We start from the raw sequence: 12,721 nt of genomic DNA on the forward strand, positions 1-12,721 counted from the left end.
ATCAAGTAGTTATCATACCGAGCTTTTGTCAAAACGTTCAAAACGTCTGCATCTGCTCCTGCAATAGTTCTGTCACCTAGCGGTGCATCAAGGACATAATACTTCTGTGCAGCAATGAGGATAATCCTCAGAACACGGAGCTAGTCCGCATCTTTGCTACTAACATCTTTCAACTTATTTTTCTCTAAGAACATATCAAAAATAAAACAGGGGAGCTGAACGCGAGCTATTGATCTACAACATAGATATGTTAATAGTACCAGGACTAAATTCATGATAAATTAAAGTTCAATTAATCATATTACTTAAGAACTCCCACTTAGATAGACATCCCTCTAATCATCTAAGTGATCACGTGATCCAAATTAACTAAACCATATCCGATCATCACGTGAGATGGAGTAGTTTTCAATGGTGAACATCACTATGTTGATCATATCTACTATATGATTCACGCTCGACATTTCGGTCTCAGTGTTCTGAGGCCATATCTGCATATGCTAGGCTCATCAAGTTTAACCCGAGTATTCTGCGTGTGTAAAACTGTCTTACACCCGTTGTAGATGAACGTTGAGCTTATCACACACGATCATCATGTGGTGTCTCGGCACGACGAACTTTGGCAAGGTGCATACTCAGGGAGAACGCTTTTACCTTGATATTTAGTAAGGGATCATCTTATAAAGCTACCGCCGAACTAAGAAAAATAAGATGTATAAAAGATAAACATCACATGCAATCATAATATGTGACATGATATGGCCATCATCATCTTGTGCTTTTGATCTTCATCTCCAAAGTACTGTCATGATCTCCATTGTTACCGGCATGACACTATGATCTCCATCATCTTGATCTTTTATCAACGTGTCGTCACATGGTCGTCTCACCAGCTATTGCTTTTGCAACTATTGCTAGCGCATAGAGATAAAGTAAAGCAATTACATAGCACTTGCATCTTATGCAAATAAAGAGACAACCATAAGGCTCCTGGCAGTAGCCGATAACTTTAACAAAACATGATCATCTCATACAACAATTTATATTTCATCACGTCTTGACCATATCACATCACAACATGCCCTGCAAAAACAAGTTAGATGTCCTCTACTTTGTTGTTGCAAATTTTACGTGGCTGCTATGGGCTGAGCAAGAACCGTTCTTACCTACGCATCAAAACTACAATGATAGTTTGTCAAGTTAGTGTTGTTTTAACCTTCTCAAGGACCGGGCGTAGCCACACTCGGTTCAACTAAAGTTGGAGAAATTGACACCCGCCAACCACTTGTGTGCAAAGCACGTCGGTAAAATCAGTCTCACGTAAGCGTAGGCGTAATATCGGTCCGGGCCGCTTCATCCAACAATACCGCCGAACCAAATCATGACATGCTGGTAAGCAGTATGACTTGTATTGCCCACAACTCACTTGTGTTCTACTCGTGAATATAACATCTACACATAAACCTGGCTCGGATGCCACTGTTGGGGAACGTAGTAATTTCAAAAATTTCCTACGCACACACAGGATCATGGTGATGCATAGCAACAAGAGGGGAGAGTGTGTCCACGTACCCTCGTAGACTGAAAGCCGAAGCGTTAGCACAACACAGTTGATGTAGTCGTGCGTCTTCACGATCCGACCGATCCAAGTACCGAACGCACGGCACCTCCGAGTTTAGCACACGTTCAACTCGATGACGTCCCACGAACTCCGATCCAGCAGAGCTTCAAGGGAGAGTTCCTTAAGAACGACGGTGTGATGACGGTGATGATGATGCTACCGACGCAGGGCTTCGCCTAAGCACCGCTACGATATGACCGAGGTGGATTATGGTGGAGGGGGGGCACCACACACGGCTAAAAGATCAATGATCAATTTTTGTGTCTCCAAGGGGTGCCCCACTCCCCGTATATAAAGGAGTGGAGGAGGGGGAGGGCCGTCCCTCTCTATGGCGCGCCCTAGGGGAGTCCTACTCCCACCGGGAGTAGGATTCCCCCTTTCCTAGTAGAACTAGGAGCCCTTCCAAGTAGTAGGAGTAGGAGAGAAGGAAAGGGAAAAGAGAAGAGAAGGAAGGAGGGGGCGCCGCCCCTCCCCCTAGTCCAATTCGGACTAAGCATTGGGGGGTGTGCAGCCTCTCCTCTCTCTTTCCCCTAAAGCCCAATAAGGCCCATATACTCCCCGGCGAACTCTCGTAACTCTCCGGTACTCCGAAAAATATCTGAATCACTCGGAACCTTTCCGATGTCCGAATATAGTCGTCCAATATATCAATCTCTATGTCTCGACCATTTCGAGACTCCTCGTCATGTCCCTGATCTCATCTGGGACTCCGAACTACCTTCGGTACATCAAAACATATAAACTCATAATACAAATCGTCACCGAACATTAAGCGTGCGGACCCTACGGGTTCGAGAACTATGTAGACATGACCGAGACACGTCTCCGGTCAATAACCAATAGCGGAACCTGGATGCTCATATTGGCTCCTACATATTCTACGAAGATCTTTATCGGTCAAACCGCATAACAACATACGTTGTTCCCTTTGTCATCGGTATGTTACTTGCCCAAGATTCGATCGTCGGTATCTCAATACCTAGTTCAATCTCGTTACCGGCAAGTCTCTTTACTCGTTCCGTAATACATCATCCCGCAACTAACTCATTAGTTACAATGCTTGCAAGGCTTATAGTGATGTGTATTACCGAGTGGGCCCGGAGATACCTCTCCGACGATCGAAGTGACAAATCCTAATCTCGAAATATGCCAACTCAACAAGTACCTTCGGAGACACCTGTAGAGCACCTTTATAATCACCCAGTTACGTTGTGACATTTGGTAGCACACAAAGTGTTCCTCCGATAAACGGGAGTTGCATAATCTCATAGTCATAGGAACATGTATAAGTCATGAAGAAAGCAATAGCAACATATTAAATGATCAAGTGCTAAACTAACGGAATGGGTCAAGTCAATCACATCATTCTCCTAATGATGTAATCCCGTTAATCAAATGACAACTCATGTCTATGGTTAGGAAACTTAGCCATCTTTGATTAACGAGCTAGTCAAGTAGAGGCATACTAGTGACACTATGTTTGTCTATGTTTTCACACATGTATTATGTTTCCGGTTAATACAATTCTAGCATGAATAATAAACATTTATCATTAAATAAGGAAATAAATAATAACTTTATTATTGCCTCTAGGGCATATTTCCTTCAATGATAACACCGAAGAAACACTTATGCACCTTTTTGGGGATTGTAACTTTGCCTTGGATTGTTGGAATCAGATTCTACCTAGCAGAGGAAGAGGAATCTCAAGCTTTGATGAAATATGCCTCAGACACAATGAACTGCCCAAAGATTTGGCACTTGACATTATTATTGCTGGATGTTGGAGCATTTGGTCTGTTAGAAATGATAAGATCTTCAGGAAGACACTATCTACGGTTCATGCTTCAAAAAAAATGTTGACCCGACGTTGGGACAAGTGATATGCGAATTGCAAATAGAAATCAGGAGATATATGACATGGTGGTTGTCATTGTGGTGGATTATACCTGTTTTTGCTTATTTTAGTGTTTCTTTGACCCTGTTTGCTGCTTTTATGACTAGTTATGTAGAGGAGACTACACAACACAACAGATAGAGATTCACAAGTATAGAATTCCGAATAAAAGCTATACACTATCCCGAGAGAAACCACGCCTTCTCTTTCCTTCTCCACAAGAAAAAAATCTCATGCTTTCCTCTTCCTTCCGTCGGCACCGTCGTCGGTCCGTCTCATCTCCGTTGTCCTATGTGTCATGGAGGTGTGGAGGACCTCTCCCCCCGCCGGTGGGAGGGACCCCTTTCCCGTTTTTGTTAGGTTCCACGTCTTGGTTGGGGCTATGTAGCAGCAACGATGTCCCCCAGTAATAATAATGTCTCCCATATTCTATCCACGCCCCGATGGTGCATCTATCATCGGAGGGCATGTGAAGGTGTCTCCGTCAGATCTCGCGGGATTCGATTGGTGCTGGTCTTCACTGGATATGTTTGGATCCGATCTTCATTCGTCTTTGTTTGGGTCTTTACATGTATGATCCTTCCGATATACGAATTTCTTCATTGGTGATGGTTGTTGCTCTAGTGCGCTGGTCTTATGAGGGTCTCAGCACGACGACTTCCTGGTTGTCTATTACAACAAGGTTTGCCCAGCTTTGACGCGAAGGGCGATGACGGCGGTGTGCCTTCTGATTGCTCCAGTGTTTGTAGTCGTCGCGAGGTGATCCACGGAACTGGTTGTAATTTTTATTACCTGTGGTGTTCTTTGTACTCCCATGATGAAATATGAATAGATTGGAAGTTACTCGCTAAAAAAAAAAGAATTCCGAATAAAAAATCAGGAGATATTTGCATCTTGGCATTTGAATTCAGTTTGTTCTGAATGAAGCTGGAGAAGGTACGTAGATTGAATGGGAGTCGTACCTCCGGTGGACTCATTTGGATTAGGTTACGGGCAAGTCTCCCCAGACATTTGCAAAGAAGCATCCTCTGTCCATATATAGATTCAACCATAATTCCTCCAAGCCTTCTCTTTGTCCGATCGGTTTTTCATCCGGCGCGCGTGGGCTGACACCGCCGCATATGACTCGTCGCGCCTCCGTCGCCATGGTGGAACTGGAGTCGCAGGACGCGGCGACGATGAATGTGGCCTCCGCGAAGCACGTCACGGCCACCGTGGCGCTGCGTGTCGGGGCCGCCGTCGCGTCGCTGGCCGCCGCCGTCCTCGTCGTCACCAACCGGCAGGAGCGCTGGGGGGTGGAGGTCAACTTCACCATGTTCGACGTCTGGGTGTACGTACCATCGCCAATCTCTCGCCATGCAGCTAGCGCATGCTCCTTCCTTCGTTCACTCGTTAGTTAGATCGATCGGTCTTGATCTCCCGTGTGCTTCTGCAACCAGCGAATCGAGCGTGTCTGATCGGTTCTTGTTTCGTGGGTGAGCAGGGCATTCGTGGCGACCAACTTCTTCTGCACAGCATACTCGCTGCTGACGGCCATCTTCGTCAAGAAGCTCATCGGCAAGCGCTGGCTGCACACCGTGGACCAGGTAACGTTACGTACGGCAAGAAGGAAAAAAATTCCATCTAAGCTAGTATAGATCATACGTCCATGCATCTGTGTTCGTGTACCCTCATCGATCTCGACCGACGGACGGCATCGTCGTTGTCTGCTTTGTTGCGTGCAGCTGGTGGTGAACCTACAGACGGCGGCAACGGCGGGCGCAGGGGCCATCGGGTCGGTGGCTATGTGGGGGAACAAGACCAGCGGGTGGTACGCGGTGTGCCGCCTCTACCGGAGGTACTGCGACGTCGGCGCGGTCGCGCTCGCGCTCTCCTTTGCCGCCTTCCTCTCTCTCGGCAGTGCCTGCGCACTCTCCCGTTACCCCAGGGCGCCGGCCAGGCACTGACCAATCACTTAGGAGCAATAGCAGCACCTTGATATGTTCAAGTTCTTATCATCAGATCATGTAAAGAGTTCTTAGGAGTACATTGTTTGTCGTTTTGGATCTCAATTACTACGTAGTTGGTAGGTTAAGCAGCGGTATCCATTCATGAAATCATGAGCATGGAAGATGAGACGCATATATGCACCGTATATACCATTGTGTAAAATTAAGCTCGCTATTTATGTGTTCTGAGGAGAAAAGGAGGTCTCTTACAAAAGAAACACACCGTGAATATGATCCTCTGGATCACGATGCTGAAAACGACGACGACACAAAAAATAGCTGAGCAATGCACGGCATCATGCGTAGGTGCGGCGCAGGATGTCATCTCCGTGCTGCGAGCAAGGAAGAAGGCTAGCTCGCTCATCCGCCATTGCTGCCGGCATTGAGCGCTTCATTCGACTTGACAAAACGGCCTTTCACCCGCTCCCGGGTATCCGCCCTCAGCTTCCGGGACTCATACCGGATGTGCTTCTCGTACCTGCAGGGAGCACCAGAAACGCATGAGAAAATTACAACCGTCTATGAGTGATGAAGACAGGTTATCTATCTGTTCATCGGTTCATTCATGCCTGCGATTCTTCCTCTTCTCTTTGTACCGCTGCATCGCGCTGTCCCTGTTTAGCGCGAGAGTCTCGCTGTCGATCCTTGCGGCAGGCCTCTCGGGTCCAGTCGGGACGATTGTTTGATCACCAAAGGAGATCTCCCTAGCGGGAGCTGCTCCTCTGTCATGGGAAGAGCTCCCCAAGGCCCCTCCTGAAGCAGGCACATGGCTGCCGGAGGTTGTTGGGCCATCCATCGTCGAGGTGCATGAGCTTACCTTCATTCGCTTGTTGCTCGCCGTGCTAACCTGCAAAGGTAAAAGATGACAAGAACTATATCAACAAACGTACCACAATTGCAAGAGCAGACACAGAAATTTTCGCTGATGGAGACTCTACTTCTCTACAATGATGCAAAACAAATAACACGTGGTGGGCCTTTACATACAGCGAATTATCAGGGCTGACAAAATTGCCCCTTGATGTTTCGCAAAGAAACAAGATGACCCATGAATTGGTGGACCAAAGGAGCATGGAACAAGGATCTGTATGGTGGCCTATAACTATCACCGCGATTGAGAGCACCTAAAGCCTTCACACTAAATGGGACCATATAGCCAACTTTCACAAGAACAGCCACTTCAAAGATAAGATGTTTGCCCCCCAAAAAAGAAGATAAGACTGAATTAGGAACGCAGCAGCCTGAATGCACTCAAGAGAAAGTGGCACATCAACATCAGCGAAAGATCTGTTACATTGTCAACTGGAAAGTTAATAGCCAAGAGGAACGACAGTGCGCGGATGGGATGTCAGTATCCCCATGAATATGCACATTTTCAGCAGGTTCAGGTCGAGCAGTTCCTTTCAGTATCTTGTCAACATTGAATTTTGATCAACGGCTACTAAAATTACCCTTAACTAATTGCCTGGTATCTGAATTATCTAATGCACGTGGCTTTTATCCCTGTTGCTTACAAAGGAATAAAAGCCAATAACCGCTGAATGCAAACTAGAGGACTCCTTGTATTTGTAAACAAGGCGTATCCTAGTAGAGCAGTCATGTTTAGACTTTGCTGCTAGGTATGACGTTATAGCACTGTGTACAAAATATTAAAAATTTGCATGATGCATGTGAGATCTTGTCGATGCAAATGCACGGGCTATTAACACCATTGTGGCGTGTCGCCTTATGCACTTTATGCCGGGGACTTTTTTTTTCAAAAAGAGGGTGAACACCCTTGGCCTCTGCATACTGAATGTAGTGGATAGACATAGGGGGGAATAACTTACATTTTTTGATGGCACTTGGCAAATATTTGTTGACATGATATCTTCAGCAGCTGCACCATATCCTGAGTCATAAATATCTTCCAGATCTTTCGTTGTTCCACAAGAAATCTCCTTGAGCATGTCACTGTAACTCTTGATCATAAAGCCTCCATTGTTTGAACCAAATCCAATCTCATGTGCAGTCTTTTCATTGTGGTTCCTTGATCTTCCTAAATTGAAATCCCATATCTGCAGATAGCAAGTACTGAACTGTCAGGGCTTTCCACAATAAGCACATTCCAGAAAAATATTGACGAAAGTCAGAAGATTTTGAAGCATATCCAATTATAAGGAAGTGATTCCTACAAACCTATCCTTTTGCCGATGCAAACTCTACAAGCAAACACAGGCATACCGAATACTATTATCGGGTGAATGAAAACTGTATAGATAGCAATGTCGATGTAGTCAGCAGATTGAATAAATACTGTTTGCCATCAGGCGATGTATTCCATGTTCAAAAAGTCAAATACTCAAAAGAATCTAGTAACGTGCCAAATCATACAAAGTACACTTCTTCATATCGCGATAGCAACACGCCAACACCAGCTCAGAAATTCCAGTCTAATTTGCACTGTTGGTAGAGGAGAATATACCATTCATTATCAGCCAACCTGCGCATTCAGTGTCCTAAAACAACCCGGTCCATGAGCCTCCATGGCAACTGCATTCTACTCCCCTTTCAAGTTGAAAGACCCGTGCCATAAATGGTGAGGGAATAAAGGGCAAATTTATCTCTACTCAAAACTAGTGAAACCAATCACTTCTCTGGCTGACAAAATCTAGGACAAAATTAGAGCGAATAAAGGGCAAATTTATCTCTACTCAAAACTAGTGAAACCAATCATTTCTCTGGCTGACAAAATCTAGGACAAAACTAGAGCCTGATAGTCCGTGAGAACCACAGGAGAGGAGACCCTCAGGTCACGTACAAAGAAATGGACGCTAAACTCTGATAACTTTGGAACCGGCACCTTGTTATTCATCTGAACGCCAATAGGTTTTCCATGACCTACCAGAGATCATGAATTCATGATTGCATTCCATGATCTGAATGATCAATGGATTAACCGGGAACTGCACAAAGTAGCAACGACCATGTAGCCTTCAAAAACCTGTTTGATGATCTATTGTTGTTTGCTCAGAAAATTAAGATCAGAACATTTCTCGTGTGACCGAGTAGTGTTACAAAACATGTGATGTTAATGTGTGTTTGGCTACCACGATGCGGCTACCTGAAGGCAATGCAACTAATTTAGTCATTCATTAAAGACGCCAACAAAACATTTTATTAGTACAATTGACATGTAAATTGTCTGAACACCAACAATTGATTTATTTGTTTGCATAATATTATTCTCATGTTTTTTTACCTGGGTGGGTGGCACTGATGAGGGTGGGGCGAACTCCCATCGAAGTTGCTCTTCGTCGTCGTCACGGAGGCGGTCGTTGCCGATAAGCTCGGCGCAGTGAGCTGACGGCATCATCAGCAGGGACGTGTACGGACACGGTACCTCCGGAGCAGGAGGCAGCGGTGGGGGAGCCTGCTTGTCAGGCAAGCGCCCGCTAGCCCCGGCGGAGGACCGGCGAGGAGTCCTGGGGCTCAGATCCGAGTACCCCTGCGGCTGCGATGTCTCCGTCTCTCGCCGCGCCATCTCGGCGAGCTGGTGGCACAGCGCTTCCCCCTTGAGGGGCCGGCCGCCGCCTGCCGAGACGGCCACCTCCGGCGGGTTGCAGGGCACGTAGAGGTCGCGCATCTCGGGGTCAACCAGCATGGAGTAGTCCAAGGAAGAGAAGAAGAAGGCATCCTCATCCTCTTGGTCGCCGCCGCCGCCGCCGAGGCCGCAACCGAACGCGGCGGCGGCGCCGGCGCCAGGGAGGAGGTCGACGCCCCACGAGGCGGCGAGCTCGGACGCGGCGGGGCAGCCCGCGAAGCCCTCCACGGGCACGCGCGCCGCGCCCTCGCACCCGCCGTCGCAGTCGGCGCAGAGGAAGGCCGGCTCGCCTCCCCCGGCCGCCACGCGCGCCGCGGCCGGGCGGGCCGCGCAGCCGGCGCAGAGCGGCGCGCGCACGTGCTTCCGCGAGAGCGCGTTGGCGGCGTGCACGTGGCGGTCGCACGCCACGCAGAGCCGCGCCGCGTCGGCCCGGCAGTGCAGCGCCGCCGCCGCCTCCCCGCAGTAGTCGCACGGCCAGTGCTGCCTCGTCCCCACGCTGTCCTTCATGGCCAGCGTCCGGCACGCCACACCACACCACCCGAGCCGAGGAGAGAAGCCCGCGATGCCGGAGGGAGGGAGGGGGTCGGCGGAGGTGGGTCAAAAGGCGGGAGAGCGAGAGGGTGTGCCGCTTCTTATCGCCGCGCGCTTTAGCTTATGCAATCCGAAGCGGGGCTGCGACTGCGAGGGTATGGGACAAAGCGAGGGAGAGGAGGAGGAGGAGGAGGAGGAGGAGGAGGCCCATCCGCTGCGCCGTGCCGAACACCGATGGCACGGCATTCTCTTTCCACGTGCCGCCCCATGATTTCGCTGAGGTGGCGGGGCCGCGGACGTGGGACCGGTTAGGCAGTGAGTTAGCGGTGTCGGAAAATATCTAGCGGAGCTCGCTGAGGTGGCGGGCTGGGGAGGGGGCTGGGACGCTGACACGGTGGGACATGGGTAGTGGGTCTCGATGCGGTGCAAAGAAGTATACGTAGGACTCCTAAACTGCTGAGAAAAATCACGATTTTATTTTCGGGAGAAAATGACGATTAAAGCAAGCTCGCACATGGAGCTTATTATCTCGAGCTCACGTGCAGCCTTATGAGTAGTAAAAAAAACTCTGAATGTTTTTGATAACAAATACTCCTACTAGTATTGTTGAATATTCTATGTAGTGCAAATGTTCGTGAAAAATAACATTAGGAATGTTTTTCCTTCATTAAAATTTGCACGTACTCCCTCCGTACGTAAAAACTTGTCCTTTAAATGGATGTATCCAGCACAAGTTAGTGCTCGATACATCCATTTGAAAAACAAATTTGGGACAAGTTTTTTCGGACGGAGGGAGTATGTAGGAGTTGAACATTCAACAATATTTATTGTATTTCCTAAAAAAATATTTATTGTAAAGAAGTTCAGAATTTTTTTTGGCCTGCAAAAAAAGTTTAGAATTTCTGAAAAAATTACCTTTTTTACGATTAGAAAAGCACATTCGTGCATGCTTTTTTTTAAGACTTGTAAAATGGTAACTTGATGCTGAGGAGCAGTAAAGATAAATCAAAAGAAAATAATATGTTTTCTCTTTATTAAGAAATGGTCTTTTCGAAATAATATCTCATCATATATGTAGAAATGTCTAGTTACTAGTAAGACTAAGAGATAATTAATTGTTCATCATATTGTTATTGTTATCTCTAGATTGCATGGCAGGTTTAAGATATGACCTTATTAAGCACTATATATACATGCCATAATAGGCATGTTAAGCTACTGCGGCTCGTCGTTTTCTTCAAACAGTTATAGCAGATGTGCCTTATTTGCAGCCTCGAAAAATCGCTTTGGAGTGTGCTCCATAATTTGTAGAGGTTGTGAAGGTTGTGCGCAAACAGAGAGTCCCATGACTCAAATTTGATATTTTGCGGATCCATCCATCAGTGTCTATGTTTGTTCTGCACATAAAGAAATTGAACATTGCATTGATAATTATATTGTGTCGTTGAACATCACATGGAAATCGAAATTGACCTGGACCGACAAATAAAAATTGAACTAGAATGACTAATCAAAATTAACAGAGCAATTTGAAACATGATGTTATTCCATTAGATTGCTCCTCTGTTTGGAAGTGTCCTCACGTTAGGACGAGGCTTCAAGTGCTTCCACATGTGCTTTGATGTGGTCGAGGTACCATTGGGCTTCTTGGATGCGGGCGAGGGACACGGTCTTGTAGCCATAATGACTGTGGCTTCTACTTCTTCCAAGATGTCTTCCATCACGCAGGAGAAATACCAGCAGGGAGCAGGGAGACGATTGGCCCCAACGCCTAATTCAGTCTCTCGAAACACGGTGGCTTGGACCCACTCATAGTAATTCTTGGAACTTTCGTTCGATGCGCTTCTCTTCGATCTCGTTGAGGAAGGTCCATGAGGAGGGTCTGAGCGCGACATATCACAAGCAAGGTGTAGGGTAATATAGTCAGTAGGAAAGGGAAAGATGATTCAATGTGGCGGCGAGTGGAGAGTATCAATTTATATAGTCGCGCTTTGGCAGAAAAATGACCTGAAAAGGGCGCACTCTGGCGAGAAACAAGGCAAGGAAGGCGTGCCGATAGGCAACAACCATTAATGGGTGCTTTTACTGGTGGAAACCGGTACCATGGGAGTCGTACGAACGACTGACATTGGCAGGAGAGCAAGAAAATGGATGAACTTTCACCCTTGTGTGTGACAGTTTGATATGGAATGCGCTCCATATCATCGTCCCCATTCTAAAAATATGAAGACTCCCACCCGCTATTTGGAGCTTGCTCCAAAAATTATGGAGGCAGAGAGTGATATGGTGAGTCGGGTAGATCCTTTTCTTGGGCTCGAGCCCCATACTGACAGTTACTGTGGCGACGTAGCCATTTAAAAAGCTCTAGTAGAGCCATTCTTAGGATGCAACTAGGGGAAAGACGCATTTTACCAGCGGCCATACTAATTTACATCCATTTCAGTTGTGGCAAAATTAAACAGAGATGAAAAGCTCCAAGGGCAAAAAGGAAGGCATAAAAAGTTTAGAAGAAGACAACTATATAGAGTTTTGACATTACTACTCCTTCACATGCCCTGCGTCAACATCTCGACCAGTGGAAACCCAACTCAAACATGCATGTTTATAACAGATCTAGTTGTAGGAAGGCGAGGCAGCGGCGGCTCCCTAAAGATGGAATAAGGTCCTTCCCATCTAGCCTCCCTCCCGGCAATGCATCTAGCATCGCCGAAGGGGGTGTGGAGGTGTGTCTCCCGCGAATCTCGTGGTATTCAGTTTGTGTTGGTCTTTAGTAGATCTCCATATATCCCGTCTTCATTCGTTTGTCTATATGTTGCATCCTTTCGATCTACACTTCTCTTCATCGGTAGTAGTTGTTCTGGTGCGCTGGTCATGTGGGGCCTTAGCACGACAACCTCCAGACTGTCTGCCACAACAAGTTTGGCCCCGCCCGAGGGAGGGAGATGACAACGGCGTGCCTTAGGCTCACTCTAGTGCTTGTAGTCGGCGCTAAGAGGTCTACAAACCTAGGTGTAATATATTTATTCCTGGTGTTCCTTTTACTGCCATGACAGATGATGAATTGGCCAGAAGTTTTACATGCAAAAAATACGTCTTGCAAA

At 47.0% G+C, this 12,721-nt stretch overlaps 2 protein-coding genes across 2 annotated transcripts; one reads left to right on the forward strand and one right to left on the reverse strand.

The window, feature by feature from the left end:
* Window positions 1-4,526: 4,526 nt before the first annotated feature.
* Window positions 4,527-5,654, forward strand: LOC123151998 (CASP-like protein UU-1). The gene is made up of 3 exons (XM_044571612.1): window positions 4,527-4,848; window positions 5,002-5,104; window positions 5,243-5,654. The coding sequence occupies exons 1-3, from the start codon at window positions 4,640-4,642 to the stop codon at window positions 5,462-5,464; spliced, it is 534 nt and encodes a 177-aa protein (XP_044427547.1). The 5' UTR covers window positions 4,527-4,639; the 3' UTR covers window positions 5,465-5,654.
* A 5-nt stretch (window positions 5,655-5,659) lies between these two features.
* On the reverse strand, window positions 5,660-9,774 carry LOC123151997 (zinc finger protein CONSTANS-LIKE 14). The gene is made up of 4 exons (XM_044571611.1): window positions 8,748-9,774; window positions 7,336-7,563; window positions 6,076-6,353; window positions 5,660-5,984 (listed from the first exon to the last, which is right to left on the reverse strand). The coding sequence occupies exons 1-4, from the start codon at window positions 9,594-9,596 to the stop codon at window positions 5,867-5,869; spliced, it is 1,473 nt and encodes a 490-aa protein (XP_044427546.1). The 5' UTR covers window positions 9,597-9,774; the 3' UTR covers window positions 5,660-5,866.
* Window positions 9,775-12,721: the final 2,947 nt, after the last annotated feature.

This window comes from Triticum aestivum, chromosome 7A (assembly GCF_018294505.1).
Source record: "Triticum aestivum cultivar Chinese Spring chromosome 7A, IWGSC CS RefSeq v2.1, whole genome shotgun sequence".
NCBI classification, from domain to species: domain Eukaryota; kingdom Viridiplantae; phylum Streptophyta; class Magnoliopsida; order Poales; family Poaceae; genus Triticum; species Triticum aestivum.

Coding starts and splice junctions, on each gene's coding strand:
- LOC123151998 (XM_044571612.1), top strand. CDS start 4,640: ATGACTCGTCGCGCCTCCGTCGCCATGGTGGAACTGGAGTCGCAGGAC. Junction 4,849..5,001: donor ACCATGTTCGACGTCTGGGT/GTACGTACCATC, acceptor GTGGGTGAGCAG/GGCATTCGTGGCGACCAACT. Junction 5,105..5,242: donor GGCTGCACACCGTGGACCAG/GTAACGTTACGT, acceptor TGTTGCGTGCAG/CTGGTGGTGAACCTACAGAC.
- LOC123151997 (XM_044571611.1), bottom strand. CDS start 9,596: ATGAAGGACAGCGTGGGGACGAGGCAGCACTGGCCGTGCGACTACTGC. Junction 6,354..7,335: donor GCCAAGTGCCATCAAAAAAT/GTAAGTTATTCC, acceptor TTACCTTTGCAG/GTTAGCACGGCGAGCAACAA. Junction 5,985..6,075: donor GAGAAGAGGAAGAATCGCAG/GCATGAATGAAC, acceptor TGCTCCCTGCAG/GTACGAGAAGCACATCCGGT.